At 44.6% G+C, this 23,558-nt stretch overlaps 1 protein-coding gene across 2 annotated transcripts in view; it reads left to right on the plus strand.

The window, feature by feature from the left end:
• Positions 1-2,242: 2,242 nt before the first annotated feature.
• Positions 2,243-23,558, plus strand: part of ROR2 (receptor tyrosine kinase like orphan receptor 2) — a 214,170-nt gene continuing 192,854 nt past the window's right edge. For both annotated transcript variants that reach the window (XR_004483664.2, XM_004270611.3), the window contains exon 1: positions 2,243-2,615. Coding sequence is in view for 1 of the 2 variants with exons in the window: in XM_004270611.3 (XP_004270659.1) it covers positions 2,528-2,615 (88 nt within the window). In the remaining variant the exon portion in view is untranslated. The remainder of the gene's footprint in view (positions 2,616-23,558) is intronic.

Consider the following 23,558-nt stretch of genomic DNA (forward strand, 5'->3'; position numbering starts at 1 on the left):
GAGCAAGCCACCTTGTGAAGACCTTCCTGCCCCAGTGAAGCCTTCGGATGATGCAGCCCTGGCTGACATCCGACTGCAGCCTCATTGCAGATCCTGAACCAGGCCTAGCTAAGCCTCTCCTGAATTCTTGACCTATGGAAAGTATGTGAAATAATAAGTGTGTACTGTTTTAAGCTGTTAGGTTTGAGGGTGACTTGTAATGCAGCAATCAATAGCTAATACATGTGGGAGGGAATAAGTAGGCCCAATCTGGCTTGGGATCTAAGCCACATTCTGCCAACTATTTAGAAAATGCGTATTTCAACCCTACCCATTTATAGGTGTAAACTTATTACGTTTATCCCTCAGTTCTGAACCTGTAGAAAGGGGAGAAAGGAGGGAGTGAGGGGGGAGGTTGGGGAGAGCAGGTCAGAGTTATAGGTAGGGATACTTTGGGGAAAGAGAAATCCTGAAAAGATGATTTTTAAAAAGATTTAAGAAATTATGTGTGATATAACTCCCATTTCTGACCCCACCCAAGAAACCGTCAGCAAAAATACATGTCACTGTTTAAACTGTTGGGTCAGGTGGGGAGCCCAGTCATGTGAAAATTGCAGACAGATGGGGGGCTGAAGCATGATTAGGTCATTTCCCCAAAGTTCACACCCAGAATGTGGCAGAGCTGCTCACCCAATGGTTCTGGAAGGACAACCTCAAGCATATGCAGTGGAAAGCAAAAGGGGTGCAGGTCCATGAAAAGGACAAAGCTTTGCTGATTAACCGGTTTTTGAAGGCAAGGCTCATAGGACCTTTCTCTGCCCTCTCTGTCTGTTTTTCATTAAATCCAGAATGGACGAGTCTGGAACTCATGCTTCAAGACCAACTCTTAAAGCCTTATTTACTCTAAAAGCATCCTGGAGGGCCCCCAGGGGAAGAAAAGGGAGGAAACACCCAAAGATAAACACCTGGCAGTCCTCACAGAACACCGGGGAGAGCGGCCCGCGGTTCAGACCCGCAACAGTGGTGGCCGGAGGAGCAGCTGTGTGCGGGCCGCTGCAGCTGGATAATGATTTTACCATCTTCTCCCATTCTGCCTTGGATCCCTGGCCGCCCCTGGCCAGTCAGAGTTAGAGTCCTTCGTCTGCTTTAGGAACGAGAACTGTGTGAGATATTCCCCCAAATAGATTCGGCAGAGACAGACAGGCCTAAATAATTTGAATAGGCGTAACGGGCGGGGCTGGCTCAGTCACGTTGTCAGCAGACCACAGCAAGAGGACTTTTATTTCCTGCCATGTGTGAGGCGGTGGAAGGGCATTTCCAGGGGGCCGAGCTCAGGGGTCTGCGGGCCTGGCACCCAAGGCCGGGTCTCTCCCGAATTCACGCCAACTCGCAGGAAATGGTGTTTGAGCAAAAGCGCCAAACAAACTGTTCGATAATCAGTTAAAAGATAAATCGCACAAAACAAACAACTGAGCCCCTGGAGGTTCCGAATCCTTCCTCCAAGAGAGCAAAAACAAAGAAAATTCCTAAGTTACAAACAGGAGGGTCAGGCCTTCCAATTCCAGACCTTTGCATGTGTTAAGCAAAACCAAGAATAAGCAAGAAAATATGCTATTTGAATTGCGTTCAAAATGTCTTTTACAAGTGAAGCAAATTACTTCTGCATGTTCTGAGGCTCTGCAGAGAACAAATAGTGGCCTTTAATGGGTAAAATTACACAATTTGCTTTTAACAGTAAACCCAAAGCCGCGGTGGCTTCAGATAGCATCGCACTCCCGAGAGCTCCCTCCACGCAGCTCTACTCTTAGCAGTTTCTGAGCATTTTGGAGGGACGAAGTTGTCCCCACCGGGCGCAGCGTGGCGAGGAGGGGCCGGGAGTCCCCGGCGGGGACGCGGCCTGTTTCTTTCCTTGAACGTTCTGCTTCTCTTCCTCCCGCGCCGCCAGTTTCTGGGACTGGGTGGCTCTTTGGTTTGCCCCAGTGTAGGCTGGCGGGGCGCAGAGTCGTCCTGAGTTACAGATTTATGACCAGGCCCCCGGGGGTCCCGCCCCCTAAAGATGGGTGCCAACTGCCCCGGGCGTCTCTTCGGCGAGGGGAGCCCACCCCGAGGTTTGGCTGTACGCCCCCAAGGCTCCACCTTTGGGGCCAAGCGTCCCGAGGAGCAGGCCCGAGGGAGGGAGCGGGAGGCACGTCCGGGGACTGAGCTGCTGCCCCCGGTCCCGGCCCCCGGCTGCCCGCGCGCCCCGCCCGCCGCAGGCGTGTCCCTCCGGCAGGGGGCGCCGGCGCCGACCTCGCTCTGCCCATCGGGGCGGGCGAGCCTGGGACCCTGCCTCCCTGCTCGCCCGCGCCCGCCCCCCGCGCTTGTCCAGGCGGCCGGAGCCGAGAGGCGCATCCCGGCCGGGAGAGGAGGAGGACCACGAGTTGCTCGAAAGGGACCAACTCGCAAAGTGCCCAGGAGAAAGGGCAGCGGACGCGCGGCCGACAGGGGTGGTGGCGCCCGGACCCCGCGCCGCGCCGGTCCCAGCGCCCCGGCCCCTACGGCCCGCGGCATGGCCCGGGGCTTGGCGCTGCCGTTGCTGTGCGTCCCATCCGTCTGGGCGGCCGCCGCTCTCCTGCTCTGCGTGTCCGGGACCTCAGGTAGGACCAGCCAGTCCGCGCCTGCCCTGGCGCACCTCCTCCGTGCGCGAGTACGGGGCTCGCGGCTCGTGCGTGTTTCCCTTCCTTCGTGATTCTGCCCTGGCCGCCGCACCGGCGCCGCTGCTCCCGAGAGAGGGGCGCCTGACTGGGCCCCTCCGCACCCGCCTCGGCCCCGTTCCCCTGCCCGCGCCCCGCCGCGCGAGGCTGCTTTCAATAAGGCGCGCTCTGGGGACGGCTAAGTGTTTCCAGAGGCCGGGGCGGGCGGCGCCGGCGCCCGCGGGGAGCCCCTAGCCGGGGGTTTATGAGGGTCGTGAGTGTGAATGCGGCCGGGCCCCGGGTCCGCAGACGTGTCCGAGGTTCTCAGCACCTTGACTCGGCCCTGCTCCCCGAGGTTCCCTTCCAGGGCTCCTGGCCCGCGGCGCCCCCCTCTGCGCCGAGGTCTCCCCAGGGCGGGCGCCGCGGTGGGACGAGGCTCGGGGAAGGGGGCTCCCTATCCCCGCCGCTTGGTTGAAAGGGGATTTGGCTTCCCTTTTGTTGGCCCCTCACCCCCTCCCCCACCGCCGGGAGGTGGCCGAAGCGGCATTTCCTGTGCCTGGGGTCCCCGGGCGGCCTTTCGGCTGATGGGGACCTGGCCTCCTTCGGGCAGGCTGGAGGGGCGGGCCCGGCTCCCGGGTGGCGTTTTCCTCGAGGGTCGAGCGATCTTGGGCGGCGTGGACCCCGGGGCGCCCAAGAGCTGCCGCCAGGTTCTGGGGGAACCTGGGGGGACCGGCCTAGGGGGCCAAGCCGTCCCGATCCCCGGGGCACCCCTGGCCTGCACCCCTCGCCAGATTCCCGCACCCTGCCGCGGCGGGGGAAGGCGGCGGGGCCTCCAGGTTTGGAGGCTGAGGGGGTTCGCCTCACGTCCCAGAAATCCGTGAGCCTCCCCTGACACGTGAGTGGGTCTCAGTGTCTCCACTCCACGCATTGCTTCCTCCCCCCCACTCCCCGCTCCATTTCTGCAGGAAGGTGAGAGTTAGGCAACAGGCGCGAGAAGGGGGCTCAGCTCTTCTCGTATCCTGCTGCCAGCTGCGCGCTCCAGGGACCAGTCCTCAGATTTAGGAATGCTGGGCAGCCTTTCCTGGGGGGCGTTTGGGTTTAAGCAAGGGCCGATTACGTCACACATCCCTTGTTACTTGATTTGGGAAAGGAGTTTGCATTTATGTCGCTGCTCCTTAAAGCATAAGCCGCTCAGGGTGCAATGTGCAATGGTAGGTAAACCAGACCTTCTAAGTCAGTCTTTGGGGTTTTAACAACATCCCTGTGGATTTCTGAACCCCTCACCCCGCTAGAATCCCTCTCGCCTTTCGAGTCTGGGGATGCATTTGCTGCGCTGTGGGAGGGGAAAGAGGGGGCTTATCCTGGCGACTCGACGTGCTTTTGCACAGCGTTTGCGTGGTGGCCTCGTGGGGGTTAATTGCCCTGCAAAAGCCTACCTCGTAAACTTATGCCTGGCGGCGGTTTAAGTTGCATTTGTCAGGGAAGAGTTGGAGGTGGGTGATGTGAGAAAAGGTGATGGGTCTGTTGCTTAAATAAAGGTTGTAAGAAGACTGGAAAGACTGCTCGCATTTTAAAAGCGCAGAGTAGTTTAAACATTGCCGTCGTTTACAGTCGAGTTTAAGAAATCTCTGAGGAACGAAGCCATCCAATATCATTTTCATTAATTTTTGAACCCTGTGTGGAGGTAATTTTCTTTTTCCAGTAAAATAATAGTAATCTCTATAGGGGAGGGAGTAGGGAAGCTGTTTATAATTCTTTTCCTTCTGGAATGCTAGGCTAGCTGGAAATTCAAAGAATATGATCATATTCAAAACTATGAATACAATTTTATGATTACAGGAGATTCGAGTGTTTGGCATCTTTTCTGCTGTAAAGAAGAATCCCTGTAATTTGAGTGTATTTTATACACAAAACATAAGTTACTATGTAAAAACATGGAAAAGTTATTCTAAAAGGATTTATAAGTTCTACATTTTTATAGAAGACTCTGTTCCTTAACGAGATAAATACCTGATTTGGGACCGTGTGCCCCGCCTGAGTAGGTTAGGCTGGGAGTTTTGGGGTCCCCCACCCCAGTTTTGACAGTGCAGTGTTTACTTCTGGCCCAGATCCCTGGAGTGACGGTGGTAATAAATAATGATAGTGATCCATTTGGAAGTAAGTAAATGAAAACATCTTGAATAAAAAGACTTTATGGAAAAAGAAAAGTTTTTATATACTCTATAGTAAGGAAGCATGTTTTTCTTATTATGGCTGTGTACTAAGCAAAGAAGAATCACACATTTGAAAATTTTCAATGTTTAACAGTGAGAGCAAGTTTAACCCTTACGTCTACTTGATAAAAATGCCATCTGGAGAAAATGACCACCACTGACCCTGTGTAACGTTCCTGTGAGCTGCTGTGCTAAACTGTTTATAAAAATGGCGTTAGGTGACCGAGGGGCTCTAGTCAGTGAGGCTGAACTCTTGATTAGTAAAGCAAGTCATAGTTAGAAAACTTAACAAGAAATCTGCTTAATATTTTGCAAGCAGAAAAGCAACATGGGTTTAAAATGGTGCGTTTACCAACAGTAGTTTTTGGTGAGAGGGATCTGCAGATTTATGAGGCAATGTGAAATAACATTTGTATTATTATTGCTAAACCGTTTTTGTATTGTTTGGTCAAAATACCGCCGTAATTATTGTTTGTATGTCAGTCTCTGTTATGGTGTGATTTGTAGTGAATTACTTGTTCCCTGAGAACGTTTTGTCTCTTTAGCCTCGGTTTAACCTCTGAGACATTTAAGCCTGGCAGAGTTTGGGTTTAATGCCTATCCTTTGGAATCTTTTTCTGAGATCAATGGGATAGAAATGCCGGAGTAGGGGAACAGCCCGTCTGACAGGTAGGGAAGATTAATCCCCTAAAGGGGGATTTCTAAAGCAAGGTTTCAGCCAGAGAAGTGGCGCTCCTTTAAAATGCATTCCACGGGAGGCCAGGATGTGGAAAGTTATCATTATCATTGAAATGGAAACTGGGTGTGAAAGCCTTGGCCTCCCTAATCTGCAGAACTCTTGACTACTCTGATTAAAAAGTGTAGGAAATTTGTGTACTCTGTAACTCTTTTCCCAGGGAGAGCTGTAATTATACAATTCCAAGTTGTCAGGGAAAAGAAAGTGGGCTACTGTTATCTGAACCCATCTTCTAAAATGCTCGTTGATGTCAGGGGCCTTTTGGTGTTTATCTCGTCCATTCCCTGGGAACCTGGAGGGGAACCGGCAGCATCCTGTGCTTACCACCTGGAGAAGGGCTGGGCTGCGGACCTTTGGGTTTACCCTGCTGTGCCCTACGGGGAGCTCCCTATGGGCTGTGACATATTTCTGTTCATGGTGAAGAAAATTGTCATTAAGATATTTTCTTCTTTGGGGACCTGTGGTGACTGCCAGGTGGACTCCATGAATACCATACGTGGAAGGTGTCAAAAGCAGAGTAACCAGGGGGGATTTGCTTTGCAGAGGAAGCGTTACCGGTTAAATCTGGATTTTCCAAGGCCAATAGTAGTTTCGTGAAAGGACAGTTGGGCTGAAAGGACTGGTTTTGAAAACATCGCTTCTCAGTGACTCTGGGTTCTTTGGTTTTGTATTGTTGGACTGCATCACTGTAACAGAAACACTAGGAGTTCGGTGGGTAGTGCGGGCTTCTTGAGTTTTGAAGTAAAAATCTAAGCAACAAGAGTAGCTCTGGCTCACTAATTATGGCTGCAACTGGCTGGGGTTTGTACCAGCCTCCTTTTCCTAGTATGTATTTATTTGGTTTTGCCGAGGAGCTTGCCAAGTTGGAAATGAGGGTGGGACAGCTCTGCTTGCATGTGCTGTTGTCTAAAATACGTCTGGGGTGTGATCTGTTTAAAATCATATTAGCAGAGTGGCCAAGGAATTGTTGAACATTAGGAAGGCTTTTCAAAAATAAGGAATTGTGTCGGTGTGGTTTGTGTTATTTTGGGGATTTCTGGTTTGTTTTTTTTTTTTTCCTCAAGTTCTATCTCTGAAAGAACCAAAAAAAAAAAATCAAAAGCCAAAGGGAAGGAAATAATTACAGAAAAATTTAGCCTAATTAGACTAAGTGGCTTGTCCTCCAGAAAGTCTTAAGTTCCAGTGGGATGTGGTGTGTGTGTCTTTAATTGTCACTGGAATGAGCTTCAGTAAGCACTCTGTCACTTTTGAGATGTTATCCGGGGAGAATGTGGCTGCTTCTTCAAATCCTCCTGGAGTGGGGGAGGGTTTTCCCCAAGTCCCCAAAGCTGCCAGCCTAATAGTTTCCACACACCCAGTGCCCTCCTGGAGGGCTAGTTAACCCAGCGCGCACTTAAATGACAGAAATCCTCATGGTAGACTTGTGCTGTGGAGTATAGTAGCCGCTAGGCACATGCAGGTATCTAGGTTAAAATTAATTAAACTGAACTGAACCGAAAGATTCATTTCCTCCACCGCACCAGCTGCATTTCAGTGGCCGCGTGTGGCGGCGGCTCAGATGGCCCAGGTACGTAGAGGACATTTCCAGCATTGCAGGAAGCTCTGTGGGCCACTTTCCTGTTTGTCCAGGGTCTGTGTGTTGGTCACTGTTGCTTCAGGAACAGTGTTGTGGAGTCCAGAGCCAAAGAGGAGCTTCGCCTTGTTTGCTTAGAGTTCTGTTTGTTGACTGTGGGAGATTTGAAGGCAAAAATGAAATGGATTGACTCTAATCGGTGGAACTAGAGGGCCCTGCCCCAAGAGGGGCTTAGCAGAGGTGTAATGATGACCAAGGCAGCAAAACCTTAGCGTATATGCTTGCATACTGCACAGTGCTGATATGAGGGAAATGTTAGCTTTAAAGAATTTGCATGTGAGGGGCTAAACGAGATTATGTGAACACGTGTGTGCACACTCACGTATGTGTTCGCGTGTGTTTGGGAGAGGGCACACCATGGCTTCAGTGCCATTAAAAAAGCACATGCAATGGTGATAGTGACGACTGTTTCCTCAAATTAGGCTGTCTGACGAAATGGGAGATCTTCAAGTGGTGAAAGGAAACAAATGTCAATGGAAGAAGGTTTAAAGTGCAGATTCAAAAGAATCCCAGCACAAGAAAGGCGAAGGAAACCTGCCCCGTGCCTGGCACATTGGGGGCATGCAAAAGCAGTTTCCCACGTGGGGAACGAAATCACAGTAGGGGAGGAAGAGGGAATGGGGAGATGACATCTGAGGCCATACTTATGGACGAATTCACAGTCCAATCTGAACTGAGTCTTACATGCATCAGATATGATTTGCCAAAGACTTCCTGGAGCAAGCATATCTGTGATAACGCCTGTTAGCGGCCAACCCTCGCAAGATCTTCTCCTTTACCTCTGGTAACCCGCCATGTGGGATGTGGTGGAATGTGTTTGTGGAATGTGTTTGCAGACCGGAAAGGGCTGAGAGAGGAGGGCAGATGTGGGAAGAGGCAGTAGGAACCAAGAGCAGCCAGAGCACCGTCCACAGAGAAGGGGAAATCGTGTGGAGTCAAGAGTCTGAGGATCTTAGCTCCCAGGCAAATGCAGGATGTGATGCGATAAGCAGGGCAAGGCATGGCGAGCTGCAGCCACGTTTTTGGAGGATAATTTGGCAGCAGCCGGGGGTGGGGGTGGGAAAGCTAAGAGGGTAGTGGTTGCACCCAAGAAAGGAGGTGCATGAAGAATCAAGGGGCTTGGTCTTGGATTTGTTGGGGGAATTCCCAGGAATTCCTGGGAGGAGCATCCTGGGAGAAAACTGATGCAGAAGGGAAAGTTCAGTCATTCCTTAGGGGTCTGGAGCAGGGATGCACACAACATTTTGGCTCCTGGAAGACAATGGGCATTGGGAAGGAGAATGAGTAGGATTTGTGGGATGATGAGGAATTGAGTGAGGACTTAAGAGTTCCATCTAAAATAGGGAGCAGCCCACAAATGAATGGCAAGACGGGTGTAGGAAGGGAGTGAGAGGTCACAGGCTGAGAATGCTTTTAGGCACAACCTCTGGGTCATATTCAGTTAAGTGTCCACCTTGCTGTCCTTTTGTAGGACGTTATTTTATGTTTTCAACTCTTATAGAACATTTGGAAATAACATATGGAAATTGGGAATTTTCCTCCCAACAGTGAAATAACTCCCAGGTCACCATAGTCTTTGTATAACATTGGATACGTTTCTAGAGGAGCTTAAAGTCTACAGGAAGAGTGGTGACAAGGGGGGGCTCTGTCTTAAGTGAACATGAGATGTGGAGGGAGGGCAGGAGTGGAGGGACTGGCTGGTTGTGCATCTGCTTATTTTGCAAAAAGAAACACGGAAAGGGGAAACCATAAAGTGACACCTCAGATCTTTTCTTAATTAAGGGAAAATATGCATAAAAGAGACCTTTTAAGCCATTTTTAAGTGTACAGTTCACTAGCATTAAGTATCTTCACACTGTTGTGCCACCGTTGCTACCATCCATCTCCAGAACTGTTTTCATTCCCCAGACTGAAACTCTGCCCCCATTCAACAACAACTCCCCATTCCCTCTTCCAGCCCTGGCAGTCACCATTCTACTTTCCATCTCTATGAATTTGACTATTATAGTATCTCAAATAAATGGAATTATATTATTTGTCCTTTTGTAACTGTCTTCTTTCACTTAACATAGTCTTTTCAAGGTTCATCTGTATTGTAACATGTGTTACTACTTTTTTTAAGGCTGAATAATACTCCATTATACACACGTGTGCATACATACCATGCATATACCACATTCTGTTTTCAGCTTTTTCTGTCTTTCGGTGGACATTTGGGTTGTTTCCTCCTTTTGGCTCTTGTGAATAGTGCTGTTATGAACATGGTACACAGATATCTGTTCAAGTCCTTGCTTTCAGTTCTTTTGGATGTACACCCAGAAGTGGAATTGCTGGATCATATGGTCGTTCTATGTTTAACTTTTTGGGTAACCGCCATACTGTCAACATTTGTTATTTTCTGTTTTATTGATAACAGTCATCAAAATGAGTGTGAAGTGGTTTTAATCTCATTGTGGTTTTGATTTGCATTTTTCTAATGATTAGTGACGTTGAGCATTTTTTCATGTCATTTGTATACATTTCATGGCCATTTGTATATCTTCTTTGGATATGTCTGTTCAAATCCTTTGCTCATTTTTTAATCATATTGTTTGGGTTGTCTTGGTTGAGTTGTAGGGGTTCTATGTGTTCTAGATATTAACTCCTTATCAGATATATGATTTACACATATTTTCTTCCATTCTGTGGGTTGCTTTTACACTCTGTTGATAATGTCTTTTGATGCACAAAAGTTTTTAATTTTAATGAATCAATTTATGTTTTCTTTTTTTTTTTGGTTTTACCTGTGGTTTTGGTGTCATATCCAGGAAATCATTGCTAAGGTCAATGTCATGAAGCTTTTCCACTATGCTTTTTTTCTGAAAGTTTTTAGTTTTAGCTTTTTTTAGGTCCTTGATCCATTTGGAGTTAATTTTTATAGATGGTGTAAGGTAAGGGTCCAGCTTCATTATTTTGAATGTAGACATACAGTTTTCCCAGCACCCTTTGTTGAAAAGTTTGTTCTTTATTCATTGAATAGTCTTGGCATCCTTGTCATTTGCTATATATGTAGAGTTTATTTCTGGGCTCTCTATTCCATTGGTCTATGTGTCTGCTCTTAAGCCAGTGTTTTGATTATTGCAGCTTTGTAGTATGTTTTGAGATCAGGAAGTATGAGTGTTCCAACTTTGTTTTTTGAGATCAGGAAGTATGAGTGTTCCAACTTCGTTTTCTTTTTCTAGACTGTTTTGGCTATTTGGGATCCCTTGAATTTCCATATGAATTTTAGGATAGATTTTCTATTTCTACAAAAAGCGTCACTGGGATTTTGATAAAGATTGCACTGAATCTGTACATTGCTTTGGATAGTACGGACCTCTTAACAAGTCTTCTAGTCCACAAACACAGGCTGTCTTTCCTTTTATTTAGATGTTCTTTAATTTCTCTCAACAATTTTTCAGTGTACAAGTCTTTTATCCACTTGATTGAATTTATTCTTAGTATTTTATTCTTTTTGATGCTTTGTGGATGGAAATGCTTTCTTAATTTCATTTTTGGATTGATTTTTTTTAGTGTATAATAGTGCAGCTGATTTTTGCCTGTTGATTTTGTATCCTGCAAATTAGTTTAATTAGTTCAAATAGATTAGTTTAAATAGTTTAATTAGCTTAAATTAGTTTAAATAGTTTAATTAGCTCAAATTAGCTCAAATAGAATTTTTGTGTATCTGTATGTAGGATCATGCCATCTGTGAACAGAGATAATTTTACTTCTTTCTTTCCAACTTTGGATGCCTTTATTTCTTTTTAAATTTTTGTCTAATTGCTCTATCTAGAACTTCCAATATTATATTTAATAGAAGTGGTGAAAGCAGACATCCTTGTCTTGTTCCTGATCTTAGAGAAAAAGCTTTCAGTTTTTCACCATTGAGTATGAAGTTAGCTGTAGGCTTATCATATATGGCCCTTACTATGTTAAGATAGTTTCTTTCCATTCTTAGTTCATTCTGACATATTTTTGTATGAACATGTTAATGTTCTACATGTTCAAAAAATAAAATTAAATCACTGAAAATGGCAGGAAACTAAAGCTGAATACAAACAAGTAAGTCCAACTATAAAAGAAACCTGTTGGGTGGGCCAAGAAGTGCCTTCGGTTTTTTAAGTAAAAATAAAGGACACATTTTTCATTTTCACCAAGAACTTTATTGAACAGCACATTCACCCTTTTGTTCCACTACCATCTGCCATTTTTCCGGCAACTTCATAATTCCATCTTCCCAAAACTTTTTATCTTTTTGAGCAAAGAACTGTTCCAGGTGCCTTTTACAGCCTTCCAGGGAATTGAAATTTTTTCCATTAAGAGAACTTTGTAAAGACTGAAATAAATGGAAATCCAAAGGTGCAATGTCTGATGAATACAGCAGATGAATCAAAACTTCCAGCCAAGCTGTAACAGTTTTTGCCTGGTCATCAAAGAAACATGGGGTCTTACATTATCCTGATGGAAATTTTTTTTTTTTTTGACTAATTCTGGATGCTTTTCGTGGAGTGCCACTTTCAGTTGGTCTGATTGGGAGCAGTACTTGTTGGAATTAATCGTTTGGTTTTCCGGAAGGAGCTCATAATAGAGGACTCCCTTCCAATCCCACCAGAAACACAACATCACCTTCTTTGGATGAAGACTGGCCTTTGGTGTGGTTGGTGGTGGTTCATTTCTCTTGCCTCATGATCTCTTCTGTTCCATGTTGTTGTACAGTATGTACTTTTCATCGCCTGTCACAATTTGTTTCAAAAACAGAACATTTTCATTACGTTTAAGTAGAGAATCGCATGGGGAAATACGGTCAAGAAGGTTTTTTTCACTTAACTTATGTGGAACACAAACATCAAAGTGATTCACATAACCAAGCTGGTGCAAATGATTTTCAATGCCGGATTTGGATATTTTGAGTATGTTGGCTATTTCCCGAGTGGTATAACATTCATTGTTCTCAGTTTATGTCTCGATTTGGTCACCATCAACTTCAGCTGGTCCAGTTGACCGTGGAGCATTGTCCAGCAAGAAATCTGCAGCATGAAACTTCGCAAACCACTTTTGACACATTTGATCAGTCACAGCACCTTCTCCATACACTTCACAAATCTTTTTTTGCATTTCAGTTGCATTTTTACCTTTCTTGAAATAATAAAGCAGGGACTTCCCTGGTGGTCCAGTGGTAAAGAATCCACCTTTCAATGCAGGGGACACGGGTTCCATCCCTGGTCGGGGAACTAATATCCCACATGCTGCGGGGCAACTAAGCGTGCTTACCACAACTACTGAGCTCGCACACGTCAACTAGAGAGCCCGTGTGCCACAGACTACAGAGCCTATGTGCTCTGGAGCCTGTGCCACAACTAGAGAAGAGAAAACCCGCACGCCACAGCTAGAGAGAAGCCTGTACGCCTCAACGAAGATCCCACGTGCTGAAAGGAAGATAGGGCCAGGATAGGTAAAAATATAAGATGAGCCAGGAGCGTAATCTTATGATAGAAAGTGAACAGAAACAATGGGAACATATCAAATGTACAGTTGCCAGCTTGGAGGCGTTCCAGCGGTCAAATCTCCAACAGGTTAAGCGTCAAATAAATAAGGACAAGCATGGATTATACGTGGAACAAAATAGGAATCTATGATTCAACACCGATAAGTAAATAAGTACAATTGCCCCTCTGTATCTGTGGATTCTGCATCCTCGAATTCAACCAACCATGGATCAAAAATATTTAAAAAATTCTAGAAAGTTCCAAAAAGCAGAACCTGCATTTTCTGCACACTGGCAACTATTTACATAGCATTTACATTGTATTTACAGCCTTTTACATAACATCTGCATTGTATCAGTTGTTATAAGTCATCTAGACATGATGTAAAGTATACGGGAGGATGTGTGTGTAGGTAATATGCAAATTCTACTGCCATTTTATATAAAGGACTTGAGCATCCTTGGATTTTGGTATTTGCAGGGGGTTGGGGGTAGTGGGGTGGCCCTGGAACAATCCCCCACAGATACTGAGAGACAAACTATATAGTTAAATACATGCATTATTTTCCTAGGGCCGCTGTAATAAAGTACTACAAACTGGGTGACTTAAAACAACAAAAATTGTTTTTCTCACAGTTTTGGAGCCTGCAAGTCCAAAATCAAGGTGTCAGCAGTCCATGCTCCCTCCGAAGGCCCTGAGGGAGAATCCTTTTTTCCCTCTTTCAGTTCCTGGTGGCTCCCATTGTCCCTTGGCTGTGGCAGCATCACTCCAATCTCTACACCATCTTCACATGCCCTTCTTTCCTAGATGTCTCTCTGTGTCCATTCCTCTTCTTATAAGGGACAGCAGTTATTGGATTTAGGCCCACTTTAAATCCAGGATGATTTCATCTTGAGATCCTTAACTCATTACTTCTGCAAAAACTATTTTCAAATAAGGTCACATTTGAAGTTTTGGATGGATATGAATTTTGGGGGACACTATTTAACCCACTACATTACATAAATGAACAGAATAGAGAGGGAACAGAGGGTACTTCCATACAGTAAAATGCAGGCTAATAAAATTGAGGTGACTTTAAAAAATTATGATTTGCAGCAATAATTGTGCAAATTGATTTGGGTGATGAATGTTGAATGCAATTAAATGGGGCCATGTTTGATGGGGAGCAGGGAATGTCCATGGCTCAGAGTATTTCCCCACAGAGCCTTTATTTGCAAGGGGACAATTAGCAGCTACAGACTGGAGAAAGCAGACGTCATCTAACTCTGTGACCAAGGCTTACATCACCACTGTGGGCAGGTGGACATAGTCCTTCCAACAAGGGCATTGATTAGCCTGCATTCCAGCTGGGGATGCAGAACCTGAGTCTCATGGTGACAAAAACCAGCAAGCCCGGGCTTCCCTGGTGGCGCAGTGGTTGAGAATCTGCCTGCTAATGCAGGGGACACGGGTTCGAGCCCTGGTCTGGGAGGATCCCACATGCCGCGGAGTAACTAGGCCCGTGAGCCATGGCCGCTGAGCCTGCGCGTCTGGAGCTTGTGCTCCGCAACAAGAGAGGCGGCGATAGTGAGAGGCCCGCGCACCACGATGAAGAGTGGCCCCCGCTTGCAACAACTAGATAAAGCCCTCACACAGAAACGACAACGCAACACAGCAAAAATAAATAAATTAATTAATAAATTCCTACCCCCAACATCAAAAAAAAAGAAAGAAAAGTTAACTCTACAGGCAAGAAAAACCAATCCTTCCTCAAAAAAAAAAAAAAAAAAAACCCCAGCAAGCCCAAATGGAGGGGCATTTTATTAAACAACTGGCCTGTAGTAGAAAACCTCAGTGTCGTGAAGGGAAAAAAACCGCCAAGAAACAGGTCCAGCTTAAAGGAGACGACAGGAGGAGACAAGTAAATGCAGAGTGTGATTCTGGACAGGACTGGGTTAGAGTGAAAACTGATGTGCACATCATTGGAACCTCTGATGAAATTGGAATATGGAGGTAAAGTATTTAAAAGTGTTGTCAAAGTTCACTTTCCTGAGTTTGTCAATTTACGGAGATACCGTAAGAGGACATCTTTGGTCTTAGGAAGTATGTACTCAGTGTTAAGGGGTAAAAAGCATGATGTCTGCAACCTACTCTCAGACAGTTCAGAATAAAAAAACAGTGTGACTATGGAGACAGAAAAGTGAAGTATATGGGTGAAATGTGAAAAATAAGTGAATCTGGGTAATGAGTATGGAGCAGTTTCATGTATGAATCTTCCAACTTTTAGGTAAATTTGAAATTATTTCAAAATAAAGGACTAAAATCATGTTAATTGATACAAATGTATGACTGTAGCCAGTGGAATCAACAATAGAGTTGAGCATATTCTCTTAAGAGAAAGACTCAAATAGTTATAATTTTATGGGAAATGGTGTCAGACCTCATCCAGGGATGGGGCAGGGCAGGTTCCATGTGCCTTTCAGGCCAGACAGAGTTTCATCAAGGAATGAAGACAATTATAGGACAGATGAGGGGGTCTGTATCCAGAATACATAAAGAAGTCATAAATAAAGAAAGTAAATGTTCCAGTTAAAAGAGGGACACAGAGTACAGCAGGCAGTTTTCAGAAAAACAAATACAAACAGCCCAAAACTTAAGAGTTTGGCCTTAGGATTCAAGAAAATGCAAATTATGAGGCAGTTATCCCAATGTTCTTCTGACTGAGCTTTGCCTGAAGTCAGAAGTGGGTATTAAGTAGCAGGTTAGTAATGATGCGGGGAGGGTGGGTGGCACAGTGGTGTGTAAGCTACCACTTTGAGGGCTGTGTGACATTTAAAATACACATATTCTGTGGTCTGCTCTAAAAAAATACATGCATGCCTGGGAGGCATCCTGTTCACAGCTCCACCATTTCTAATAGTGAAAGTTGGAAATATCAACATGCCTTTTAATGGGAGCCAAATAATCGAACCGGCACCATGTCTCAATTGTGGATTATTGTACAGCGGCTAAAATGAAGATGGAAATCTGTGGATGTCAACGGAGGGAGAGTTCAAAGCAAGATTCTGGATAAGGAGAAAATCAAGTTGCACAGGGATATGTGCTGCATGGGATTGATCTAAAAATCCCACCTCCCTCCCCCATTTCTGCGGATATAACGGTCTCTAGAATAAGGTCTCCAATCTACACGTCAGACTGACAACAGTGGTTACCCTGGGAGAGATGGGAAGACATAGGAATCTTCAGGATCTTTGATTCCATCATATCTCCTGTGCTAGGGATTACTTTACTGGATCCTGTCTTTTAGCTCCTGGGGGATGACATTTATGTCTACACATTTACATACATTAGCAGGAACTGTTACACAATGACCTCCTCCCTCCCATCATCTTTCCCTTTGCTTTGTGAAAAGTTCTTGTCCAGCTCTGGCCAGAGGGGAAGGTGAAGGAAAAACATGGAAAGTCAGTTTGTTGAGGACATTGTGGAAGTTCGTAGGTAATTCATAAGCTCTTCAGGGGTGCATGTTGATCTTTGGGGTGTTCTATGAGCGGGTAAAGAAATGGAAGTTTGGGGATGCAGGAAACTCACGTCAGTTAGTTCTCTGAGTTGTCAGATTCTCTTGGCTTTACAAATATTTGATCCAAATTCCATCCTGAACATATTTAACGGTTTTAGAGCTGTCACGAAGAATACCCCTAAGGTTGCTTCATACCAGCCCCGTGGTGTGTCAGTGGGCATCTTTGGGTCGCTTGTTTTGGTGCAGATAGGAGCAGCCGTCTCTGTTTAAGCCTAGAATCCTGAGTTTGCTCCGAGCGCTGCTGAAATACTTTTCCTTTGTGTAAATGCCCACAAGAGTCAGAATTTTCTTGATATTCTGAAACTAAAGCAAAACACAAGAAATATAAAAGGACGTTGAGGTAGAAATATGATTGGAGCTGTCTTTCAAAATGTACAGTTTCAAGTTTTTATGGCTATTAAGATGAAGTTCGTTGCTTTCACTTAATGACTGTATTATAAAGAGAATATTATACAGTTACAGGTTGAATAGCGTTTCCCCCCCAAAGATACAGTGTTGGAGTCCTAACCCCCAGTACTTCAGAATGTGACCTTATTTGGAGATAGGGTCTTTACAGAGGTAACCAAGTTAAATTGAGGTCATTAGGGTGGGCCCTAATCCAATATGACTGGTATCCTTATAAAAAGAGGAAATTTGGACACAGCCCTACGTACACAGAGGGAAGACCATGTGAGGACACAGGCAGAAGGTGGCTGTCTGCAAGCCAAGGAGAGAGCCCTCAGGAGAAACAACCCTACCCGCACCTTGATCTTAGACTTCCAGCCTCCAGAACTGTGGGAAGATGAATGTCTGTAGTTTAAGCCCCCTAGCCTGTGGTGCTTTGTTAAGGCAGGCTGAGCTGACTCATACATACACATCTGCACGTACCTGCGGCTAATCAAGTACGGCTTTCTATTGATTTTCTTTTCGGAGCATCTGCATTGGAATTTATTTGATAAAAATGTTCCACTGCTAACGGACACTCCTGTCAATGAGCCCATCGCGCCTGGGGTGGTAGCTAACTGGCTTGACCCCACAACTGGTTAGTATTGTGGTCAGGGGTCAGTGTTACCAGGCCCAGCATGGACTGCAGTCAGGGTGCCTGTCTATGCCTATGGCCTGACTCAGGCGAGTCCCTTGGCATCAGAGGGCAAGTCCTGGAAAGCTTGTTGTCTGGGGCTGCTGCTCTGGACAGCGCTGCGGCCAGGCCTGTGTGGCCTCTGGAGCACCTCTGTGTAACCAGCCCTGTGTCCAGGCCTGCTCTGTGGACGTCACTGGTCCCCTTCACCTTCCTCCAGCTGCTGGCCTGGCTGTCAAGAGAGGCTTTAATGGGGACCTCCTGGAGGTCAGAGCAGAGAGAGGTGGCCCGTTGAGGCCCTGAGATCCCAGGCACCCATCCTTTGTTTCCCTTGGGGGAACCTGGGTAACAGTGAAAACAAAATTCATCAAAAGCATACATCCTCAGGCACCGGGATGGTGTGGCTGTCAGCATGGGTGATTTATCTGGCCTGGAAGCCTTTGAAGCAGGAGGTGATTGGACTCCCTGAAGGCTGGCCCTGTGGGAAGGGCCTGGAAGTGCCAAATGGAGAGGAAGGAGCAAGTGGGTCCAGAGGGCTGGTGAGGGAGGGAGCCCTTGGAAGTGTATTTCTCTGTCCTTCGGATCAGAGGCTCCTTCCTTCACCCTTGTCCTGTTCCAGAGCACAGGGGTAGCTCTGGAGGCTGCAGAAGATCCTGTGGACAGAAAAAAGCGTTGACTTTGTGCTGGCCCTAAACTCTGAAAACTTTGCCAAGGGGGACCCCCAGGCTGCTCCCCAGTAGCTTTTTGGAGACCTCAGACAGGGGCGCAGCAGGACGAGGCCAGCTGCTTCCCGGAGAGGCACCTGGTGTAGGCACCGTTGGGTGTTAGAGAGCTGGGGGCACGCATGGAGCTGTGCAGAGGATGAGAGTTAGCAATGAGCACACGTAGGGGTGTCAGCCTGCACCAAGTGGCTGCTGGGGCTTCTGAGCGGAAGGCAGCTTTATAAGAAGGAGCCCAGAGGATGCCTTCTTGAGTGGAAACAAGAGGTGTAATTCTGATATAACCTTCTGATTGTATCAGTAATGGTCAAGCACATAATTGTTTCATTGTGAAGATTCAGCTAACTTTTTTGACATGTACATACTAGGTTTCCTTCACTATTTGCTAACTTCAGTATGTCTTTCTCATTTTATTTTAGAAGAAGGAAAATCCTTTGTTTAGCAAGGCAGAGAGAGCCCAGGCACAATTAACCTCTAATTAGTGAAGTGTTTTCAGAGTTCAGATAAGGTTCACCTACTTTTTTTTTTTTTTTTTGGCTGCTCTAAACTTTGAGCCCATTTATTTTCTTTCTCTAAAAAAAAATAATAATTAAGAAAAAACCCCAAGATAGTCACGTTTCTTCTAGTTGACTAACCACAAATTTCTATGGGGTCTAAAAGCCAAGCTGATTCAAAACAAAACAAAGGGAAAGAGGGAAAGCCAAGTATGGGTATAAGTAGATCTGCCTGGGATTAAGTTTTTAAAAATGCTCTTTATAATTCCTTTTTTCCCCATCGGTGGAATGGGGCCTGCCCTGAGTTTTGGGTGTGTGTGGGGCGTGGGTTGTCCTCATGATACTGAGGGAACTTTGGCTTCGGCCCAATTGTCTTTTTATAATTGAAGGTATTTATTCAAAAAATCACTATGTGAAAACTCCCACAAAACAATACTATATACTTTCTATCTTTTCTGTGAGCAAATACTTATAAGAGGGCCCTCCTGGCACTTGGGTGTGATTCAAAGGGACTTCATGTAGCTTCCTCTGGGTTGTTTTCATTTTATTATTATTTTTTACATTAAACATTTTTCAATTGGCCCCACCGCGCCACGCCGCGTGGCTTGTGGGGATCTTAGCTCCCGGGCCAGGGATGGAACCCGGACCCCTGCAGAGGAAGTGTGGAGTCCTAACCACCGGACTTCCAGGGAATTCCCTATTTTCATTTTAAATCAGGGGAATGCATTTATTCCTTGATTAAGTAATAATCACGAAAAACAAAAAACCCAGTAACAAATGCTTATGGCTTGAAAAACAAAACCGAGAAGGTGTAAAATGAAAAGAGCCTGTCACTTCTCACCCTACCCCTGCCACTCTCTCCCCTGCAAAGGTCCCAGATAATCTCAGCCCACAGTCTTTGTACTTCTTTCCAGACATTTCCTAGGCTCATGTGCTTGTCGGTGCATCTCTCTTGTTAATTTTTTTTAAAAATTGTGGTAAAAGGCACATAACATGAAAGTAAGCATTTTGAAGTGCACAATTCAGTAGCATTTTGTACATTCACTTTATTGTGCAATCATCACCCATATCTAGTTCCAGAACACTTCCATCACCCCCTACTTTAGCAGTGACGCCTCACTCCCCTCCCTCAGTCTCTTGTAACCATTACTCTACTTACTGTCTCTCTGGATTTACCTATTCTGGAAATTTCATATAAACAGAATCATACATGCTGTGGCTTTGTATCTGGCTTCTTTCACTGAGCATAATGTTTCCAAGGCTCATCCTTGTCGTAGCATCCTTGATTTATATATATATATATATATATATTTAACATCTTTATTGGAGTATAATTGCTTTACAATGAATTTGTTTTTATATACAATGAAATTATACCATGCATACTGAACTGAGGTTTGGTGTTTTCACATAACAATAGTTCTTACAAATCTTTCCATCTTAGCGCACGCCGTGCACCTCATTTTTAAAAATCTTTGCTAATATCTGTCATTTGGATACACATCATTAATTTCACTGGTCTCCTATGGATGGATACTTCTGATTTTTAGCTATTACAGAAAACAGTGCTGCAGGGAACATCTGTACATACATTTTTTGTTCTTCTATACTGTGTGTATCTGTAGAGTCAGTTCTCAGAAGTGAATTTTTTTTGTCCAAGGTATTGATATAGATTTTTGATAGATTCTACAAGGTTACGCTTCCAGAAGGTGGCAGCAATTTATGTGATAGCAAAAGTGTGTGAACTTCTCTGGTGTTTCCAAGCCCTGACCAACTCTGGAAATTATCAGGAATTTTAATCTTAGTAAGTCTTCAACAGAGAAATGGCATGTTAATTCTTTCTGTTGACATTTAAAAAATTGTCCATGAGGCTGAATGTTTACATAAGTCATTTATTCATTTTTTTTCTGGGAAATAAATGTTTGCTTTCTCTACTACTTTTCTACTAATTGGTCTCAATTGTTTCACTGATTTCTAAGACTATTTAGCTGTATTCCAGATCATATGAAAAGATTTTTTCTCAGGTTATCCTTTGACGTTGCTTATGATTGTTTCCATGCAGAAAGTTTTATTGAGTCAAACTAAGCTAGCTTTTATTTTATGTATTTTGAGTTTTGAGTCAGACATTGGAATCTCTTTTCCATTCCAAGATTATTTTAAAAAATTAACCTTTTTGAGGGGGAGTTTTAGGACTTTTTTTGGGTTAAATCTTTCATTCACATGGAATTTAGATCCAACTTTAGTTGTTCTCCTCAGGAAAATGAGTTGCCCTGAACTCCTTTATTGAATAATCTGTTCCTTTTCAATTACTGGAAAAGCAGCCTTTTTTTTGGTATTATAAATTCCATGTTTGTTTGGTGTTATTTCCGGATCATTCAGTGTCTGTCCTGCTTTTAATTAATTACCATAGCTTTATAAGTTTTAATATTTAGTAGAATTAGTCTGTCCCTTTGCACATTTCCCCCAGAACTGTCCTGGCTATTCACACTTAGTTTTCTACATGAATCTTAGAACAATTAACATTGTTAATTATAAGTAAGGCAAGTTCTTAAGGGTATGAATTTTCTTATGAGTGTAGCTTTGGATACAGCTTTTAGATTGTGTTACATGTTGCATAATGTTTAAGTTGTTATTTTCCAGATAGTCTTTAATCTCAGTTTTTATTTTCTCTGTGATTCAAAAGTTAAGAAGAACATTTCATACTTCTAGGGACTCATTTTGTAGTTTCATTGCATTTTGTTTATAGAGAGTGTGGTCTACTGTATTTGGGTGTTGGGGAATTTGATGGTTTTTAATGGCTTAAAATATGGTTATTATTTGTTATGTACAGTGGGGACTTAGATGTAATCTCAGTTTAGAGCAGCCTCATTGATTATGTAATTTCATTTTTCTTTATCTTTACTTACTTTTTTTTTCTTTATTTGCCTAAGGCGAAGAAGTGAATTCAGTATCCTATGCTATTATTTCTGTCTATCTCTCTAATTTTACTTAAGTTTTTGTGTTTTAGACACTGTGTTATTTGCTACATATATCATGAAAGTTCCTCATCGAGGATTGTAACCTTAATAATTTAAAAGTGTCCCTTTTGCTTTTTGCTTCTAATTAAATCATGTACATTAATATTATGTAATTTTTTTGTTCTTAATTATGGCATTTGTCTAGTAAGTCTTTGTTTCTAAAGATGTTTCTGCTTCCTCATTGTTTGGTTTTAGATAGATATTTTATTTTATTTTATTTTATTTTATTTATTTATTTTGTTTGTGGTATGTGGGCCTCTCACTGTTGTGGCCTCTCCCGTTGTGGGGCACAGGCTCCGGACACGCAGGCTCAGCGGCCATGGCTCACAGGCGTAGCCGTTCCGCGGCATGTGGGATCTTCCCTGTCCAGGGCACGAACCCGTGTCCCCTGCCTCAGCAGGCGAACTCTCAACCACTGCGCCACCAGGGAAGCCCTAGATAGATATTTTAAATATTGATATAATGGTTAGCTTTATTTGGGTTTTGATCCTGATTGTTTTTTTCTTCTAGATAATAAGTGTTCCTCAGTCATATTTATTGAGATATGGCCTTAAATCTATTGCCTTTTTTGGGTTATATCTTCTACTTCTATTTCCTTTTTCTCTCCCTTTTGTTTGATTTGTTTTCTTTGACTTTTATGTAACATAGCTATCTAAATCCAAGTTACTAGAAGGTAAAAAATAAAAAGAAGGGCAAAGATTTACCAGGAAAATATTATGAATTCTTGAACTTGAGTGATTTTACCAGTTTGTGCCCCGACAATGGCTGATCTGTTTCCATTTTTCTTGGGACCCATTGTGCAAATAAATTGTCTTCCTTTATTTCAGTTCATTTTCATCTGTTATACCTTTGAATATATTTTTTTGTTTGCTATATTCTCTGGGACAACACTCGTGGGTATATTGTGTCTCAGCTTCTGTAGTCAGCAGCTCTACCCTTTTTCTCCTCAACTCCCTCTATGTGATTTTCAGCCTTGCCCGTGAGATGGACTCACTGATGGAGCTCTTCATTTGTCTATAGTGAGATCCATGTCAGGTACCAACGTTTCCAGTGACTCTAATGAGAATCTCTGCTTTTCTGGGGAGCCTTTCTCCGAGGCCCTATGGGTGGCTTTTCTGCCCAGGCATCCATCACTGTTGAACCCAAAGTGGTGTCCACTTCAGGATCTGCCCCCCAAATTCTGTGGAATGAACAGGTTCAGTGAGCAAGGTTTCATCTCTGACCGGCACTCCTAGTATAGGATTACTGTTATTCCAAGTTTGAGTTCCTGTGGATTGCCTGTCCGTAGATTTGCCGACTTCTAAGCAACTTAGTTATGTGTGAGCATTTGGGGGCAGGGAATAATCATGGAGAGGGAATTGGGAATTGAGGCTTGTGCAGAAACGAGTCACAAGGTCAAGAAGTGGGTATTTATGCCAAGCACCAAAAGCAAGCAAGCGCATGCATGTGCACACAGACCAGAGGCCGAGAGCATCTCTGGAGACCTGGCTCAGTGAGCCCCCCTGCCCTGGGTGAGGGTGGAGCACACCTGGTTGGGGGGGGCTTTGGTCTCATTTGTGGAAGCCTGTATGTTGGGGCAATTCGTTCCTGAGGGCTGTTGTCAGTTAACGTCTGCAAGATGAACAGATGTTAGGTGCTACGAGGGTATCCTTTTCCAGAAAACAGGAACCCCATGGTAGGGATTGTCTCAGTTTGGTCCCTGGACCAGAAGCACCAGCAGCACCTGGGAATGCATTAGGAATGTGAGTTCTTGGACCTGCCCCAGAACCTCCCGAATCAAAAGCTCTGAGCTGGGGCTTAAAAGTCTGTGTGTTAACAAGCCCTGCAGGGCCTTCTGAGGCATGCTAAGGTTTGAGAACCACCAGTTGTGATTCCTGTAGCGGGCCTGGGACAGGGGCACGCTGGCAGAGGCCACTAGCCTTGAGGGTGTCACTCAGCACCAAGGGATTAAAACTGACGTCAGCTTCCTTCT

The sequence above is a fragment of the Orcinus orca genome, chromosome 6 (genome assembly GCF_937001465.1).
Source record: "Orcinus orca chromosome 6, mOrcOrc1.1, whole genome shotgun sequence".
Classification (NCBI taxonomy): domain Eukaryota; kingdom Metazoa; phylum Chordata; class Mammalia; order Artiodactyla; family Delphinidae; genus Orcinus; species Orcinus orca.